At 42.9% G+C, this 15,248-nt stretch overlaps 1 protein-coding gene across 1 annotated transcript in view; it reads right to left on the reverse strand.

The window, feature by feature from the left end:
• SGIP1 (SH3GL interacting endocytic adaptor 1) overlaps positions 1 to 15,248 on the reverse strand; it is a 136,032-nt gene that overhangs the window by 13,606 nt on the left and 107,178 nt on the right. The window contains exon 19 of the mRNA XM_066624593.1: positions 2,191 to 2,302. Coding sequence (XP_066480690.1) covers positions 2,191 to 2,302 — 112 coding nt within the window. The remainder of the gene's footprint in view (positions 1 to 2,190; positions 2,303 to 15,248) is intronic.

The raw sequence follows: 15,248 nt of genomic DNA on the forward strand, positions 1-15,248 counted from the left end.
ATTATGAAAGTCTGCATTTTCAAACTGCTAGTAGAGGATACATACAAAAAAAGTGATTTGATTATGTACAATAGAAACAATGAACCTAAATGGACCTAAATTGGGGGAAGATCTAGGGAATGAAATTCATATGAAAATATGGAACTAGATTTGGAAAAATGTTTTAAGAAAATTATACCAATGAATTCAAAATTCACTATTCTATTTACTGTTTTATTCACTATTTTTATTTCACTATTTTTTCACTTGAATTCATTTACTATTTTATTCACTATTTTATTTCACTTTAACTATTTTAAAGTGTCTTATTCCTTATTAACAAACCATAGATTTTCTCATGATTGTTGCTGTGATGTGAGGAGCTACCTGCTGTATTATCCATGTGCTGAAAGAAAATTATGCATTTTTGTTATAAATAAAAAATGAAGTGCCTGAATTCATGAATAAGGGTAGTGTCTACACACCACAAACAAAGAGGGATCTTCGCTTTATTTTTGTTCTGGCCTTGTTTTAACTTGGCTTTAGACTGAATCAGTGAGTAGTCACATTACCAGACATAATGGCTATTGTACCATTGTTTTTGAGCAAAAGAAAAAAAATACACTGTGCATAGTGGACAGCAATCTTTTTTGAAAGCAGAATCATCGTTTCAGTTTGTCTATAAGCACTTGCAAAAGGATCCCTTCCTGCAAGCAGAATGGTCCTTCTGCTCACAAAGGGAATTTCCATTTGTGCAGGGAGTCTCTAGCAGCAGAAATGGAATGCTACTCACTGATTTCAATGAGAAACATCCAGTTAGAATTTTGGGAACTTTATCATTTGATAAGTGGATGTTACATCCCTAATCTTGTTTGAGTACCTTACTTCTGGTCACAGACTCTTGTTTCTTTTTTAAAGTCTTTCATTTATGCATGATAGGTAAAGGTAAATCTCAAATCACTTTCTCTTCAGGAAGGAGATTTGCAGTGGTAACAGATGGGGAGCATTGCCCAAAAGAATACAGGGGAGAGGAGAGATGGAGCAGGTGGCGAGGAGACAGGGGAGTTGGGTGCCAGTATCTGCTACCCTTCCTGCACCTGCTGCCTCAGAGGACTGCTTCATCTGGCCTCATGAAAAGGCTGCCCCTGCACAAGGCCACCTAGGCCCCCAAGGTCCACCCTACACAAGGCCTCTCGTAGCTATGCTGCCCTTTAAACCCCAGTCTCAAAAGTACTGTATATACCCAATGCATCCATTGGAATGAACAAATTGCATTTATTTCCTGCAAATGCAAATTCTGACTCGAAGAACAACAAGAGTATGAGCAACATGCACATGAATTTAAAAAAAGAAGGTTCATTGGGCTTTCCCAAGGTCATTATGTTCCACTGATTCATGTGGACTGTTGTATGTCTTGAAGGAAAAAAGATAGGCAGCAATCCTATGTACAATTAACCCAGGAGTAAGCTCTACTGAACACAGTGTGGGACTGTACTGTTAAGAATGCAGACTCATGCCTTGATTTCAATTTGTGCATTACTGCCCCATGCAGATATTATTATAACTGTGGATAGCATCTACAGTTAGCACTCTGACAAGAGTGTACTGGCAAGCCCCGCCCCACACCAATATGCCTCATAGCCCCACCTTCCCACTTAAAGCATTTGCTGGCAGAGACAATATGATGGAGAGAATCTCACGATTCAGAATGCTGGGCTCTCACCATTCCAGAATCATGATGAGATCTCCTTCCTGGTTTCCTCCGCAGAGAAGACAGAGACCCACAGAGCATATTGGCATAGGAATGTGCTTTTGCTGGAGTTGTTACACAACAACATCTGCATGGGTTTACACCACAAATTTCACACATTTGCTCCAATGGTTCTGAATAGTCTGAACAAAATTAAGGAAACACCATCTTTGAAGCTATCACCCTGGGAAATCTTTTGGTATAAAATGAATTCTGATAAATAATGGATATTTCCTACTCACAGAAACAGGATGAACTATTATTTAGCAGGCTGCTTGGCAAATGACAGGTCCCTGTGTCCCCTGCCTACTTGGAGATTTATTGATTGAATTACTTGTCAGTTGTAAGTAAAGAGTTTCCTTAGCTTTTTTGCTATGTTCCAAAGGAAACTGGTTGTACAAGACTGCTTCTGAATAGCCTGATGTGCAGGGAAAAGGTGGGAGCAAAAATATGATACTCACTTGTTGGGGTCTGCGCCTTTGAAGTATGCATTAACCGTTTCAGTGAAAGCTGCAGCTACAGGCAGTGTGTCTTGTGCACCCATTGTTAAGGGGCTGGGTCCACGAGATGAACCTGTAACCAATGAAACACAGTGAGTCTTTACCCAAACACACACACACACACACACTTCAAATCCATATCACAATGGTGAGCCTGGGGAGATCAAAGGAGAAAGCTGAAATAGTCCTTTGATGAAAGTGATGTACAGGCATAAATAGCAACATCGTTTCAAATCTACAAAATACACAATTTTTCCTTTAAGCAAAATATTATCCTTTTAGTAAATCAGTCTTAAAACATTAAGGCCCAAATACTAACCAACTTTTCAGCACTGGCATAGCAGTGCCAATGGATGTGTGCTGCATCCTGCAGTTGGGTGGCACTCATGGAGGCCTCCTCAAAGTAAGGGAATGTTTGTTCTCCTACTTTGGCACTGCATTACTCTCATGTCGGTGCTGGAAAGTGGGTTAGGATTGTGTCCTAAGTTAAATTTTCCATTAAAAAAAAAGGAGCAAAAAGAACTTGTAGTGCATTTTATTTGAAAAGTGTGTGTGTGTGGTTGTAGTGGTGGGGAGAATGGGTTGTTTTGACACTTTCTACAATTCATTGGAATGTTCTAGTAATGTCAGATGGGGTGGCATTTCAGTTTATTCTAAGAAGAATCTCCCTATAATGAAAAATAGAACATCCATTTTGCTTTAATGTCTGTAAAGGAAAGAAGCTGCAATGTATGGATCCATCAAGACAGAATACAATAGACCAGGTATGCTGGTGCCAGGATGCAGTTAGCCCGAGAGGTAAGGATCCCACCAGACGATGGTATTCAACAAACAACCTATCACCCCAAATCTTGTTTTTGCCATTGGTTGGCAAAAGTTGGTACTGCTGCAGTTCTAGTCTCATTTGATCACAATATCCGGCTTCCATACATGTGGGGAGATGTAGTCTTGCTGTATGGGGTAGTAGTCTTGTTCTATTCACCCCCCCTTTTCTCATTTAAATAAGGTACATTGCACTCCAGCACTAATGAGGCAGAGCACACAGACAAATGCGTATTAAAAGAGGGAAAACAGATTCCCAGGGGAATTCTGTTTGGAGAGGTAGTTATCTGGTGCTTAAAGTTTTCTTCCAGATAATGGAAATGACCATATGAGAACATGGAGAATCACTTTCATCCATATGAATAGTGTTATGTCTGTGTATGTATCATAAACACTCTCATTTGACCTTTAAGGAGTGGAGGGAGGTGGCTGTTGAAGTGGAATTTGGGATCTCTCCTCCTGATTCCTCTTTAGATAGTAATGTAAATTCTGCAGCTCATCCAGGGGTCCAGTTCATCCAGGAGTCCAAACTAGTGGTCCAAAGTCCAAACTAGTGGTCTTTCAGAATTTCAGGTTTGTCACTGAATTAGAGGAATAGAATAAATTATGCTTTTTTGGGGGGGGGGAGGCACCTGGTAATGTTACATATTAGATTTTCCATACTGAAAACCAGAGGAAATGTTTGGTTTACTCAGACTGAAATAAAATATATCTGGCAGCAATCACGTATCTGATTAACTTCTGGCAAATTATAACAGGTTTTGATAAATAAACATGAGTGTATGCTCATTCTGGGAGCCTGCATATGTTTCAATTCTCAAAACATAGGCGGATAGATGCAAAGCAGTTGGGCATTTAAAAGTCTAGGCATGAGGACAATATTCAAGTAACTAGCATAACAAGCAGACTAGCACCCAATAGCTATATAGAGCAGTGGTTCTTGCACATTTAGTACTGGGACCCACTTTTTAGAATGAGAATCTGTCAGGACCCACTGGAAGTGATGTCATGACCAAAAGTGACATCATTAAGCAGGAAATTTTTTAACAATCCTAGGCTGCAATCCTACCCACACTTATCCAGGAGTAAGTCCCATTTACTATAATTGTTAAAAGAATATACATAGTAGCTTGTTAAAAGTACAAGTCTGTAACATTTCCCCAAATACAGTCACATACTAGGGTAGCATCAAGTCTAATATATTAAAAATAAAATATTGAAAGGACTAGGGATCCAACTGAAATTGGCTGGCGACCCACCTAGTGTACCCCACCCACAGTTTCAGAAACCCTGTCATGGAGTATATAATACTCTAGCAATAGTAGAGTATTGGAAAATGTTCCATAGAGAACTGCACTGTGTTGTAATTGATGGTAATTTGTGACCTTCTGTTGGTCCCTGTCAAAGAAATTGCCATGACAAGAAGAAGGAAGACAAATTTATTCACATGTGACCTCCACGTCTGAAGTGCCACATACAAAGGGGTATGAGAGATACCTGCAGGTTTTTTTTAACTTACTGGTAAGTAAGCCTCCCCCTCCGTTCTCAGCCCTCCCCATTTCCAGCTGTCCCTGCTTCTTTCACAGGTGGGATGCTGACGTTTTGAGAGTCCAGTCCTATGCATTTCTACTCAGAAGTAAGTCCCATTCTAGTCAATGGGGCTTACTCCCCAGAAAGTGTAGAGAGGATTGTAGCCTTGCTGGGCTGTTTTGTGTCCGTAGGCTGGAGCCTGATCATTTTTGCAGTGTTTTGGGTTGCCTGGAAAAGGAGTAAGATGCCCGGAAGGGCAAAGGGGGCAAAGGTGTGTGTGACTTTCAGTTCCCCACTCCATTGGGGTTGAGACAAATCCACAGATAAAAAATCAGTAGATAAATAGGCTGCACCTGTATTCTCTATATATGTTGGTAATGTTTAATGTTTATTGTAAGAGGTGAAGGCTGAAATCTAAAGAAGAGCAAGAAAGAACTAGCCAAATAAAAGATCATGAGGTACATAGTTTTGATGTTTTCAAAAGCTGAAGAGTGGCTTTTTGGTGTATTCATTCTCGGTGAATATATAAGCATACAGGAAGGGATTTATCTGCTTAGATTCAAGATTGATGTGAAGTTTAATTGAACAAAAACAGCTACAATAAAAGATGATGATCTCCTTCATGATCACCTCCAAATGAAACACATATCAAGACCAGAGAGATGTCAAATTATGGGGTCTAGGCAAGCAGTAGAATTAAAAGATTTCAAAAGTGAAAATGTCATAGAACAGTGGTTCTCACACATTTAGCATCGGGACCCACTTTTTAGAATGAGCATCTGTCAGGACCCACTGGAAGTGATGTCATGACCAGAAGTGACATCATCAAGCAGGAAAATTTTTTAACAATCCTAGGCTACAATCCTACCCACACTTACCCAGGAGTAAGTCCCATTGACTACCATTGTTAAAAGCATATACATAGTAGCTTGTTAAAAGTACAGGTCTGTAACGTTTCCCCAAAGGCAGTCACATACAATAGTAGCATCAAGTCTAATACATTAAAAATAAAATATTGAAATGAATGGGGACCCACCTGAAATTGGCTCGTGACCCACCTAGTGGGTCCTGACCCACAGTTTGAGAAACCCTGTCATAGAAGATTGTATCAAGGAATTCAACAGGTTACAATGAATCACCAAAACACAAGCTGAACTTATTTCTTTATCCTTGTATGAATTTCAGTTTACAAAAAATCTAGTTGCCTAGCTGCATATGTATAGGACAGCTCCTGTCTTAGATGAAAATAGTAGATTATAATGTAAGTAACATGCGGGTGCTCTTAATCTACTTTAGTGCTGGTTTATGTATAAATGTCAAACTATGGTTACTGAGCATCTGGTTTGTGCACTTCTTCCCCTTTCCTCTCATGTGCTTCAGATTCCTCTCTGACTCCTTTTCACATTTGTCACAGTGCACCATTACATTCAAACCAGATAAACAATAGATTCTGCATGGTTTAGATGCCACAACAAATGATTGCAATCAGGGCCAGCCTTAGGAGTTGCAGGGCCCAATGTAACACTGGTTTTCGTGCAGCCCCCTAATCACCCAGATGAGTGGCAGGCGTGCCCAGGGTCGACAGTGCCTCCCACAAATGGTGGCCCCTGGATGTAGGTGGCAAAGACATGATGATGTCATCACCAACTGCTTCCGGGAGGCCCACTTCAGGGCAAACAGACACATGGGCTGGTGTGAGGACCCACAAATGGAGACGCTCCACTCACCTTCTGACAAGCAAACGCCTTTAGGATTGGGCTGTTAGCAGCTACCTGATTTTTGAATAACTTCAGGACTTGAGGTAATATCTGATCTTTCCATCACCTGTGTTTTCACTGGCTTTGTGGGACCCACCAGAAATTGGGTCCTGACCCACCAAGTGAGTCCTGACCCACAATTTTAAAAACACTGTGCTATACAGTCTCACTCTTCTAACAAAACATAAACAGAGGCCTACTTCAAGGAGAAAAGCCTAGCTTCTCAGAATACGAGTTTCTGGTTTCAAACAGAGTTGCTATGCAGGGCACCTTCCCTGAGTGAATAAGGACCGTTGATTCAGCTAGCACAAACCGCTCTACATAACTTATCCTTATTCTTTAATTCACACTACGGTACTGGTAAAATAATTAAACTTGCAGATCATCCCTTTACAATATAAGCAAGATTTCTAATACCTTTCCAGTAATAAAATAAACCTAGTAGTAAACAGGAGTCTAGTCTAAGAGAGCGACTAAGATGATTACGGGGCTGGGGCACCTTCCTTATGAGGAAAGGCTACGGCGTTTGGGCCTCTTCAGCCTAGAAAAGAGACGCTTGAGGGGGGACATGATTGAGACATACAAAATTATGCAGGGGATGGACAGAGTGGATAGGGAGATGCTCTTTACACTCTCACATAATACCAGAACCAGGGGACATCCACTAAAATTGAGTGTTGGGCGGGTTAGGACAGACAAAAGAAAATATTTCTTTACTCAGCGCGTGGTCGGTCTGTGGAACTCCTTGCCACAGGATGTGGTGCTGGCGTCTAGCCTAGACGCCTTTAAAAGGGGATTGGACGAGTTTCTGGAGGAAAAATCCATTATGGGGTACAAGCCATGATGTGTATGCGCAACCTCCTGATTTTAGGAATGGGTTAAGTCAGAATGCCAGATGTAGGGGAGAGCACCAGGACGAGGTCTCTTGTTATCTGGTGTGCTCCCTGGGGCATTTGGTGGGCCGCTGTGAGATACAGGAAGCTGGACTAGATGGGCCTATGGCCTGATCCAGTGGGGCTGTTCTTATGTTCTTATGTTCTTAGTCAAAAAAAGAAAAAATCACCACTGTCAAGACACACGAAGAGGCTAAACCAACTTTTATTTCAAGGAGCCCAACTTGTGTCACAATCAGAGTTGTATTTTGATAAAAGGCACAGCCTGCATCCTTTAAAACTTCTACAATTTTGTGGAATGTTCCCAAATGGCCTGGGAAAAAAATATGCACATCCATCCTTGAATTATGGGAGAAAATGTAGAGATGCTTTACTGAAATTGTTAAGTCCCACCAAAATGTCCCTACAATTTTAAAGCAAACATGGCCAACTTGTACCCTCTTTAAAATACAGCTAAGGGGCCAGGCCTCCTCTAGTCCCCCTGTAATAATTATAGCTCCTTTTTAGATTAACACTCATGAATTGACTTTTACTGAATGTGGTGAAAGAGGACTGAGTTTATAAGGACTTCAGATAGTAAACTTCATGATCCACATAGCATGAAGCAGGACTTCTTCAAGCCATATTCTCTTATCTCTCAGGCAGCCCAATCCTATGCTGCCCATGCGTCGCCATAACTCATGTTCTGGCACCATACATTACTTTATGATGATTGCAAACATGACCTGCTATAGAAAGAAGCTGGGTTGCTGCTGCCAGTTACGAGCAGCAGCAGAGGCCCACTAGCAGAGCCATCACTTCCCCCAGTTATGGTAAATCAACATTGGGGGGTGGGAGGGAGGTGGGGACATAGGCAGGGAAGGGGTAGAACAGGGCAGGAAGTGGGTGGGGTGGAGATGGGGTGTCATGGGGAAGTGAATCAAGGCCTGGAAGGTGGCAGCAGTGCCACAGATATCCTATCCCAGGCCTCGATATGCCTTCTTGATTCCATGCAGATTTGTGTCGGCAAAATTGCTGGTACAGGATCGAGTAGACCTGGACCCAGTGATGTCACTAGGGTTTGCGTCACCTAGTGCAGGAGGCCAGCGTGTCACCCCCCATGATGGCCCTCCTCCCATGTAGTGGGCAGTGCAACACCCCAAGCGGTGGGTGTGGCAATGCACCGTCGCCCCACCCCCCACTGGTTTTTTGGCTATAACTTTTGATAGAATAGAAATATTTCAACACAGTTTGGCATTTTGCATGAAATCACACATCAAATTATACATATAGCATGATGGTATTATTCGAAAATACCAAGATTAAAAAAAAAATTTGGCCAGTAGTGGTGTCACCCCCTGTGCGTGTCACCCAGTGTGGTTCGCACCCCTCTTCACATTCTTAGTGACACCACTGCCTGTTCTACAGCCTGAGGCTTATACCCAGGTAAGACAAAAGAGGTTTCTTACCCAGAGCAGACCTCTGGAATTGTCCCATACAGCAGTGGTTCCCCAACTTCTTAGCACCAGAACCCACTTTTTAAAACAGTACTCTATCCGGACCCACTTACCAGACTTTTAAAAAAGAAGATCTAGATATTGTATTTATGTTATAATAACCAGAAAAAAGACCCTCAAATATTTATCTCCCTATATTTACACATGCTTGCAAACTGCAAGAGCTGAGATCTTTGCAGGGCAATTAGCAGCTACAGCAGTGATTTTCAACCTTTTTCGTCTCATGGCACACTGACAAGGTATTAAAATTGTCAAGGTACACCATCAGTTTTTTGACAATTGACAAGGCGCACCATGCTATTAGTGTGGAGCTCACAACCCCCAATGGACCTACTAATTAATGACTCTCCCCCAAACTTCTGCGGCACACCTGCAGACCGCAGCACACCAGTGTGCTATGGCACAGTGGCTGAAAACGGCAGAGCTACAGTATCTAATTTTTGAATAGCCTCAAGGCCTGAGGCAATTACTTATCTTTCAATCACCTTCTGGTGATCCACCAAAAATTAGGTTGCAGCCCGCCAGTGGGTCCTGACCCACAGTTTGGGAGCCTCTGCCCTAGAGGGTACAGTGCATACTCTGGCAGCACAACTACGTTGGCAGGGGTAAGAGCCCAGCTGCAATTGCAGCTACAGCTGATTGCAGCGCAGTCAATTCTCTGTGTATTTTTACAGAACCAGAAGTTTGAGGACTGATTGTTTCTTCTCTTCCTTTCCAATTCAGGCACCACTCCTGGTAAGCCACTTTGGTTGGAGGTATCTATAGGGCTGGTTCAGATGGTATTTTATTGCCCAAATTGGCCTCACATAATACGAGATGTGTGTACACGCATTTGGAGCTTTTCCTGTAATCAAGAGTGGGGCAGTTAATCCAAACCATCTCCCTTACATGTGTTGCTTTAAACCTATGTTAAAGCAACAAAGGTACAAGTAAGACCTGAAATACAAATAGTTTTGCATTTGGGATGTGACCATTCATAGCTCAATAAAGATTTGAGAACAAGAGGAAGAGAATCCTCAATGTGCAGAGAAGACACATACCAAGTATCATGGCGATTCTAAATTTCTTCCAAGGAGAGTCTAGTGATGTTATAATTTTGCATTAGAATTGCTCACAACTTGTTATAATGTTCAAAATACACTAAACATTAAGCCATGGTTTGTGCACTTCCAAAGAAGCTACATACAATTGAAATACAAGGTTAGAAGTTCCAGTAAAATCAGTGGAATTTGTGTAGAAAGCAAATCCATAGCTGAAACCCCATAGTTGAAAACCATGTAAGGTGAACATGTGGAAGGAATCATGTTAATTGCCCCATCCTCCAAATTCCATGCCACCATCAGTTCTGTGAACACCCAAGGGCACAATTCCTCACTCCTTCCATATCAAATTGTACATGGTTTCTGACACGTGCAAAGGGCTTTAAACTCACATCAATGCATTATGAAGAGCCACAAAGTAGGGCACAGCTAAATTTTTGTGAGGTTTTGTATTTTAGAGAGAAACTTCAACCTCTTCATAAATGACCTGGAGACAGGGTTGAGCAGTGAAGTGGCTAAGTTTGCAGACGACACCAAACTTTTCCGAGTGGTAAAGACCAGAAGTGATTGTGAGGAGCTCCAGAAGGATCTCTCCAGACTGGCAGAATGGGCAGCAAAATGGCAGATGCGCTTCAATGTCAGTAAGTGTAAAGTCATGCACATTGGGGCAAAAAATCAAAACTTTAGATATAGGCTGATGGGTTCTGAGCTGTCTGTGACAGATCAGGAGAGAGATCTTGGGGTGGTGGTGGACAGGTCGATGAAAGTGTCGACCCAATGTGCGGCGGCAGTGAAGAAGGCCAATTCTATGCTTGGGATCATTAGGAAGGGTATTGAGAACAAAACGGCTAATATTATAATGCCGTTGTACAAATCGATGGTAAGGCCACACCTGGAGTATTGTGTCCAGTTCTGGTCGCCGCATCTCAAAAAAGACATAGTGGAAATGGAAAAGGTGCAAAAGAGAGCGACTAAGCTGATTACGGGGCTGGGGCACCTTCCTTATGAGGAAAGGCTACGGCGTTTGGGCCTCTTCAGCCTAGAAAAGAGACGCTTGAGGGGGGACATGATTGAGACATACAAAATTATGCAGGGGATGGACAGAGTGGATAGGGAGATGCTCTTTACACTCTCACATAATACCAGAACCAGGGGACATCCACTAAAATTGAGTGTTGGGCGGGTTAGGACAGACAAAAGAAAATATTTCTTTACTCAGCGCGTGGTCAGTCTGTGGAACTCCTTGCCACAGGATGTGGTGCTGGCGTCTAGCCTAGACGCCTTTAAAAGGGGATTGGACGAGTTTCTGGAGGAAAAATCCATTATGGGGTACAAGCCATGATGTGTATGCGCAACCTCCTGATTTTAGGAATGGGTTAAGTCAGAATGCCAGATGTAGGGGAGAGCACCAGGACGAGGTCTCTTGTTATCTGGTGTGCTCCCTGGGGCATTTGGTGGGCCGCTGTGAGATACAGGAAGCTGGACTAGATGGGCCTATGGCCTGATCCAGTGGGGCTGTTCTTATGTTCTTATGTTCTTATGTTCTTACATGACATTTCAGGCTTCAGATGAACACTGGTCACCCCAGAAATAAACTGTTGTTTGTTACAATGCTCAGATCATTGGTGAAATAACTGCCAGAATAAGGAAAGTGATCTCCTTGGAACCTACATTCCATTTGTGGAGGGAAATCTACCTGCTTTTGGCAAGAAAGAGGGTGAATCACATTACTGCGTGTAATGTGTGTGTCTTCCTTGAAAAGGCTGCTGCAGTTGCTTTCGGTTGGTGAGTCGAACCACAGCATATATGCAGATCTCTGACCTTCCCCCTTTTGCCAAGAAGCATAGTTGGATTGTGCTCTACACTGGACTACCGTGAACACTTTGTTGCCCCTGAAAGATGACCAAAATGAGAGCGCTTTGGAGGGTAATATTTCATGAAATCTCCAGGGCCCCCCCCCCATCATTTTGGTTCCCTCCACTATGAAGTGTTCTGAAAAATAATTTCTTGGGTGAGTATTTAAGCCATTTCTGCCCAACGTTGCATATATGCAACAGGGACTAAATGTGGGCTGGGCAGAAATGAGTTAATTCCCTTTCCTCTTGCTTCTTTAATACTATTTAATCCATTTTTACCTTCCTCCATTCATCCAGCTTTCCTTTGAGAGTGCTTTGAATTGTAAGGTTCATATACTCAGCAGTGAGTGAACAAAGAACAATTTAATTTTAGTGAACACTGACCCCAGAAGGTTGTACAATCGTGAAGCTATTATTTTGCAGCTATTTATTTTCATGCCCACAGTCACAAGGGAACAATTCATTTGTTTTCAAAGCTGAAAAAAAATCCAGTAATATATCACAAGAAGAGAAGCCTTGAAGAACATAAGAACCTAAAAACACAAGAAGAGCTCTGCTAGATCAGGTCAATGGCCCACCTAGTCCAGCTTCCTGAATCTCACAGTGGTCCATCAGATGTGTCAGTGAGCACACAAGACAACAAAACCCTTGCATCCTGTTGCCACTCCCTTGCACCTGGCATTCTGGGATAGCCTACTACTAAAACCTGGATGTTGCATACAGTCATCATGACTTGTAACCTGTGCTGGACTTTTCCTCTATAAATTTGCCCAATCCCTTTTAAAAGGCATTTTGGCCATGTGCCATCACCACATCCTGTAGCAAGGAGTTCCACAAACTAATTACATGCTATGTAAAGAAATTTTATTTTGTCTGTTGTAATTCTCCTCTCACTCAATTTTAGTGGATATCACCTGATTCTGGTGTCGCGCAGGAGGGAAAAGAACATCCCCTTATTCACTCTGTCCATGCCATGCATAATGCAGCCATGTATGTGTGCCAATTGAAGAGCAACCCATCACCATAACCAGTAACTTGGCAGTGAGGGCAAGCAGTGGAAGAAACAGGGTGGGGCAGGGGAGTAATAAGGGAGTGTCTGGGAGAGGTAGGTAGGAGGCGGAACAGGGAGAGGTGGATCTTGGTGGCACCAGCATGCACTAGGATCCTAGCTCTCTTCCTTCCCCCACTTCCTCTCCCTTATTGTCCTTAGTTACATGCCAGCAAAATAGCTGGTGCAGATTTAAGGAGCAGTGGCGTAGCTAGGTCATTTGACATCCGGGGCCCATAAATTTTTGTCACCCCCAAAATTAATTTTTTCACCACCCTTCCTCTAAAGAGCTCAGGGTGGTTTGCATGGTTTGTCCCCTTATTTTGTCCTCACAACAACCCTGTGAGGTAGGTAGATAGTAACAGTCATGACATTAAATTAATAATAATGGCCCGAAAATAAATGCAGTGAATATTTCCCCACAACCAATGGATGAAATTCTGCACCAGATGGTACATAACACGATGGTATTATTCCTAAAAGCCACAGTTTTGGTCACTAGGGTATCATCCCCTCCCCAAGTTAATCCATTGGTCTGTTTTGAGTTGAGGCAATGGTTTTCAAACTTGTAGCACCGGGACCCACTCTTGAGAATGACAATCTGTCTGGGACACACCAGAAGTGATGTCATGTCTAGGAGTGACATCATCAAGCAAATTAAAATAAATAATTATAAATAGTTAAAGAAAAGCAAATAAATAAGGGAAGCCAGCCCTTATTTCCATCAAGTGAATTTTCTCTGATGGAAAATTCCATCAGAATTGAATTGAATCAGAACCAAACACCCCCCCCCCCAATAAAAAATAAGTGAGATTTTCAGCCCTATGCAGTGCCCAGTTTAATTTAAGTTTTTATATTCAAACCATATCACTATCAGGATTCACCCAGCTTTACAAATCTAAAATAGAAAAAATTCACCTTACCAGCTCAAGCCTCTGTTTTATTCTTTTTATGGGGGGGCTGCCTTCTGGAGCATTTGTTGAACAGATTGGGACCATTCTGGTGGCCTCGCATTTCCCTTTGCCTGAGCTGACCATGAGCCAAGGCACATTTGCTTACTCATGAGTAAACATGACCCTGTGGCTTAGTATCGCTTTCCATAGGGCTCAATATATTCGTCAGCTTGGAGGTAGGAACTAACTTCTCAGGTGCATCTGGGGGGCTGCCTTCATCGGATCAGGATCATTCTGGTGTTGTTGAATTCCTCTCAGCCTACCCCTTCTAATGGACTAAGTCAAGTTCGCTTCTCATGAGTAAACATGCCACTTGGCTCAGTTTCACTTTCCATAGGGCTCCATGCATTTTGTCTCCCTTGCTGTAGGGTAATTTGTTCCTAGCAGCAGCTATCAATCAACTTAGACCTGCGTCAGTGATATCACTGGCACAAATCTGCGTTAATCCATGCAGGCGGATCAGGTTCAAAAAGGGGGTCAGGGTTTGGCATATGCTGCCACCGAACCTACCCCCTTCTCAGGTTCAATCCTTCCTCTTCCCTGCCTGTCAGTGCCCCTTTCTGCACACCCTTCCCCAGTTCCACCCATTCCCTGCACCATTCAACCACTTCTCCACCTCCCTCCAACCCCCTGCATGGGCTTATTTGTTCCGGCGAGCCTCCCAATGTCCACTGACACACATGGGAAAGTTCCAGCCTTCCTACCAGCATACCAATAGCTTATGCTGCCACAAAATGCTTTACAGCACTTTTGCGGAAGCCTGCACTAGTGGAATACGTGTTGTGCTTGCACTTCCTTTAGATAGGATTGGGCTGTTAAATGCTTAATGCAATTTCTCCCATTTCACCTCTGTAAAGAGTAAACTCTTTACAGTAAACTGTACAGTAAACAGTAAACGCTTTACTCTATAAAGACTAAACTCTTTACTCTGTAAAGACTAGATATGGTTTTTTTTTCTTAACCATAAGCTTTAGATGTTTGGCCCTTTACATACCTAACAGAGCGGTGGCATCAATTTAAGCCTTTTCTATCTTATAGCACAGGGGCCTCCAAACCCCGGCCCAGGGGCCAGATGCGGCCCGCAGCAAGCCTCTTTCCAGCCCATAGCCAACCTCTTGTCCCTTGAAAGCCTCTGGCCCTCTCAACTGAACATGACCAGAACTGTGCTCTGATTGTGTCTGGAGGGTGTTCTGAGGGCCAGAGAGGTTGAATGAATGAGCCCATTCATTCATTCATTCATCTAAGTTCCACCTCTAATTGATTTATTTAAATTTTATATTTAAATTTTTTTCCGGCCCTCAACACCACGCCAGATATTTGATGCGGCCCTCTGGCCAAAAAGTTTGGAGACCCCTGTTATAGCATAAGGCAGCCACCTTAACCTTTCCCTGGGCCAGGGCACACTTAGTGTAGCAGGAATTCTTTCATGGCACCCTGTCATCATGGTGCCACTCTGCAGGAGGATAGGACAGCCATTAACACTCCCCAAGACTGCACAAAATCTAGCAAGATTGTGTGAACTCTTGCAAGATTGCACTGGATCTTGCACAATCTCAGCCCAGCCAAGGTTGCAGCACCCGGGGGAACCGGCACCCCTCTGAATTTGCTGCAGCGCCTTGGGGAT

This window comes from Tiliqua scincoides, chromosome 4 (assembly GCF_035046505.1).
Source record: "Tiliqua scincoides isolate rTilSci1 chromosome 4, rTilSci1.hap2, whole genome shotgun sequence".
NCBI lineage: Eukaryota > Metazoa > Chordata > Lepidosauria > Squamata > Scincidae > Tiliqua > Tiliqua scincoides.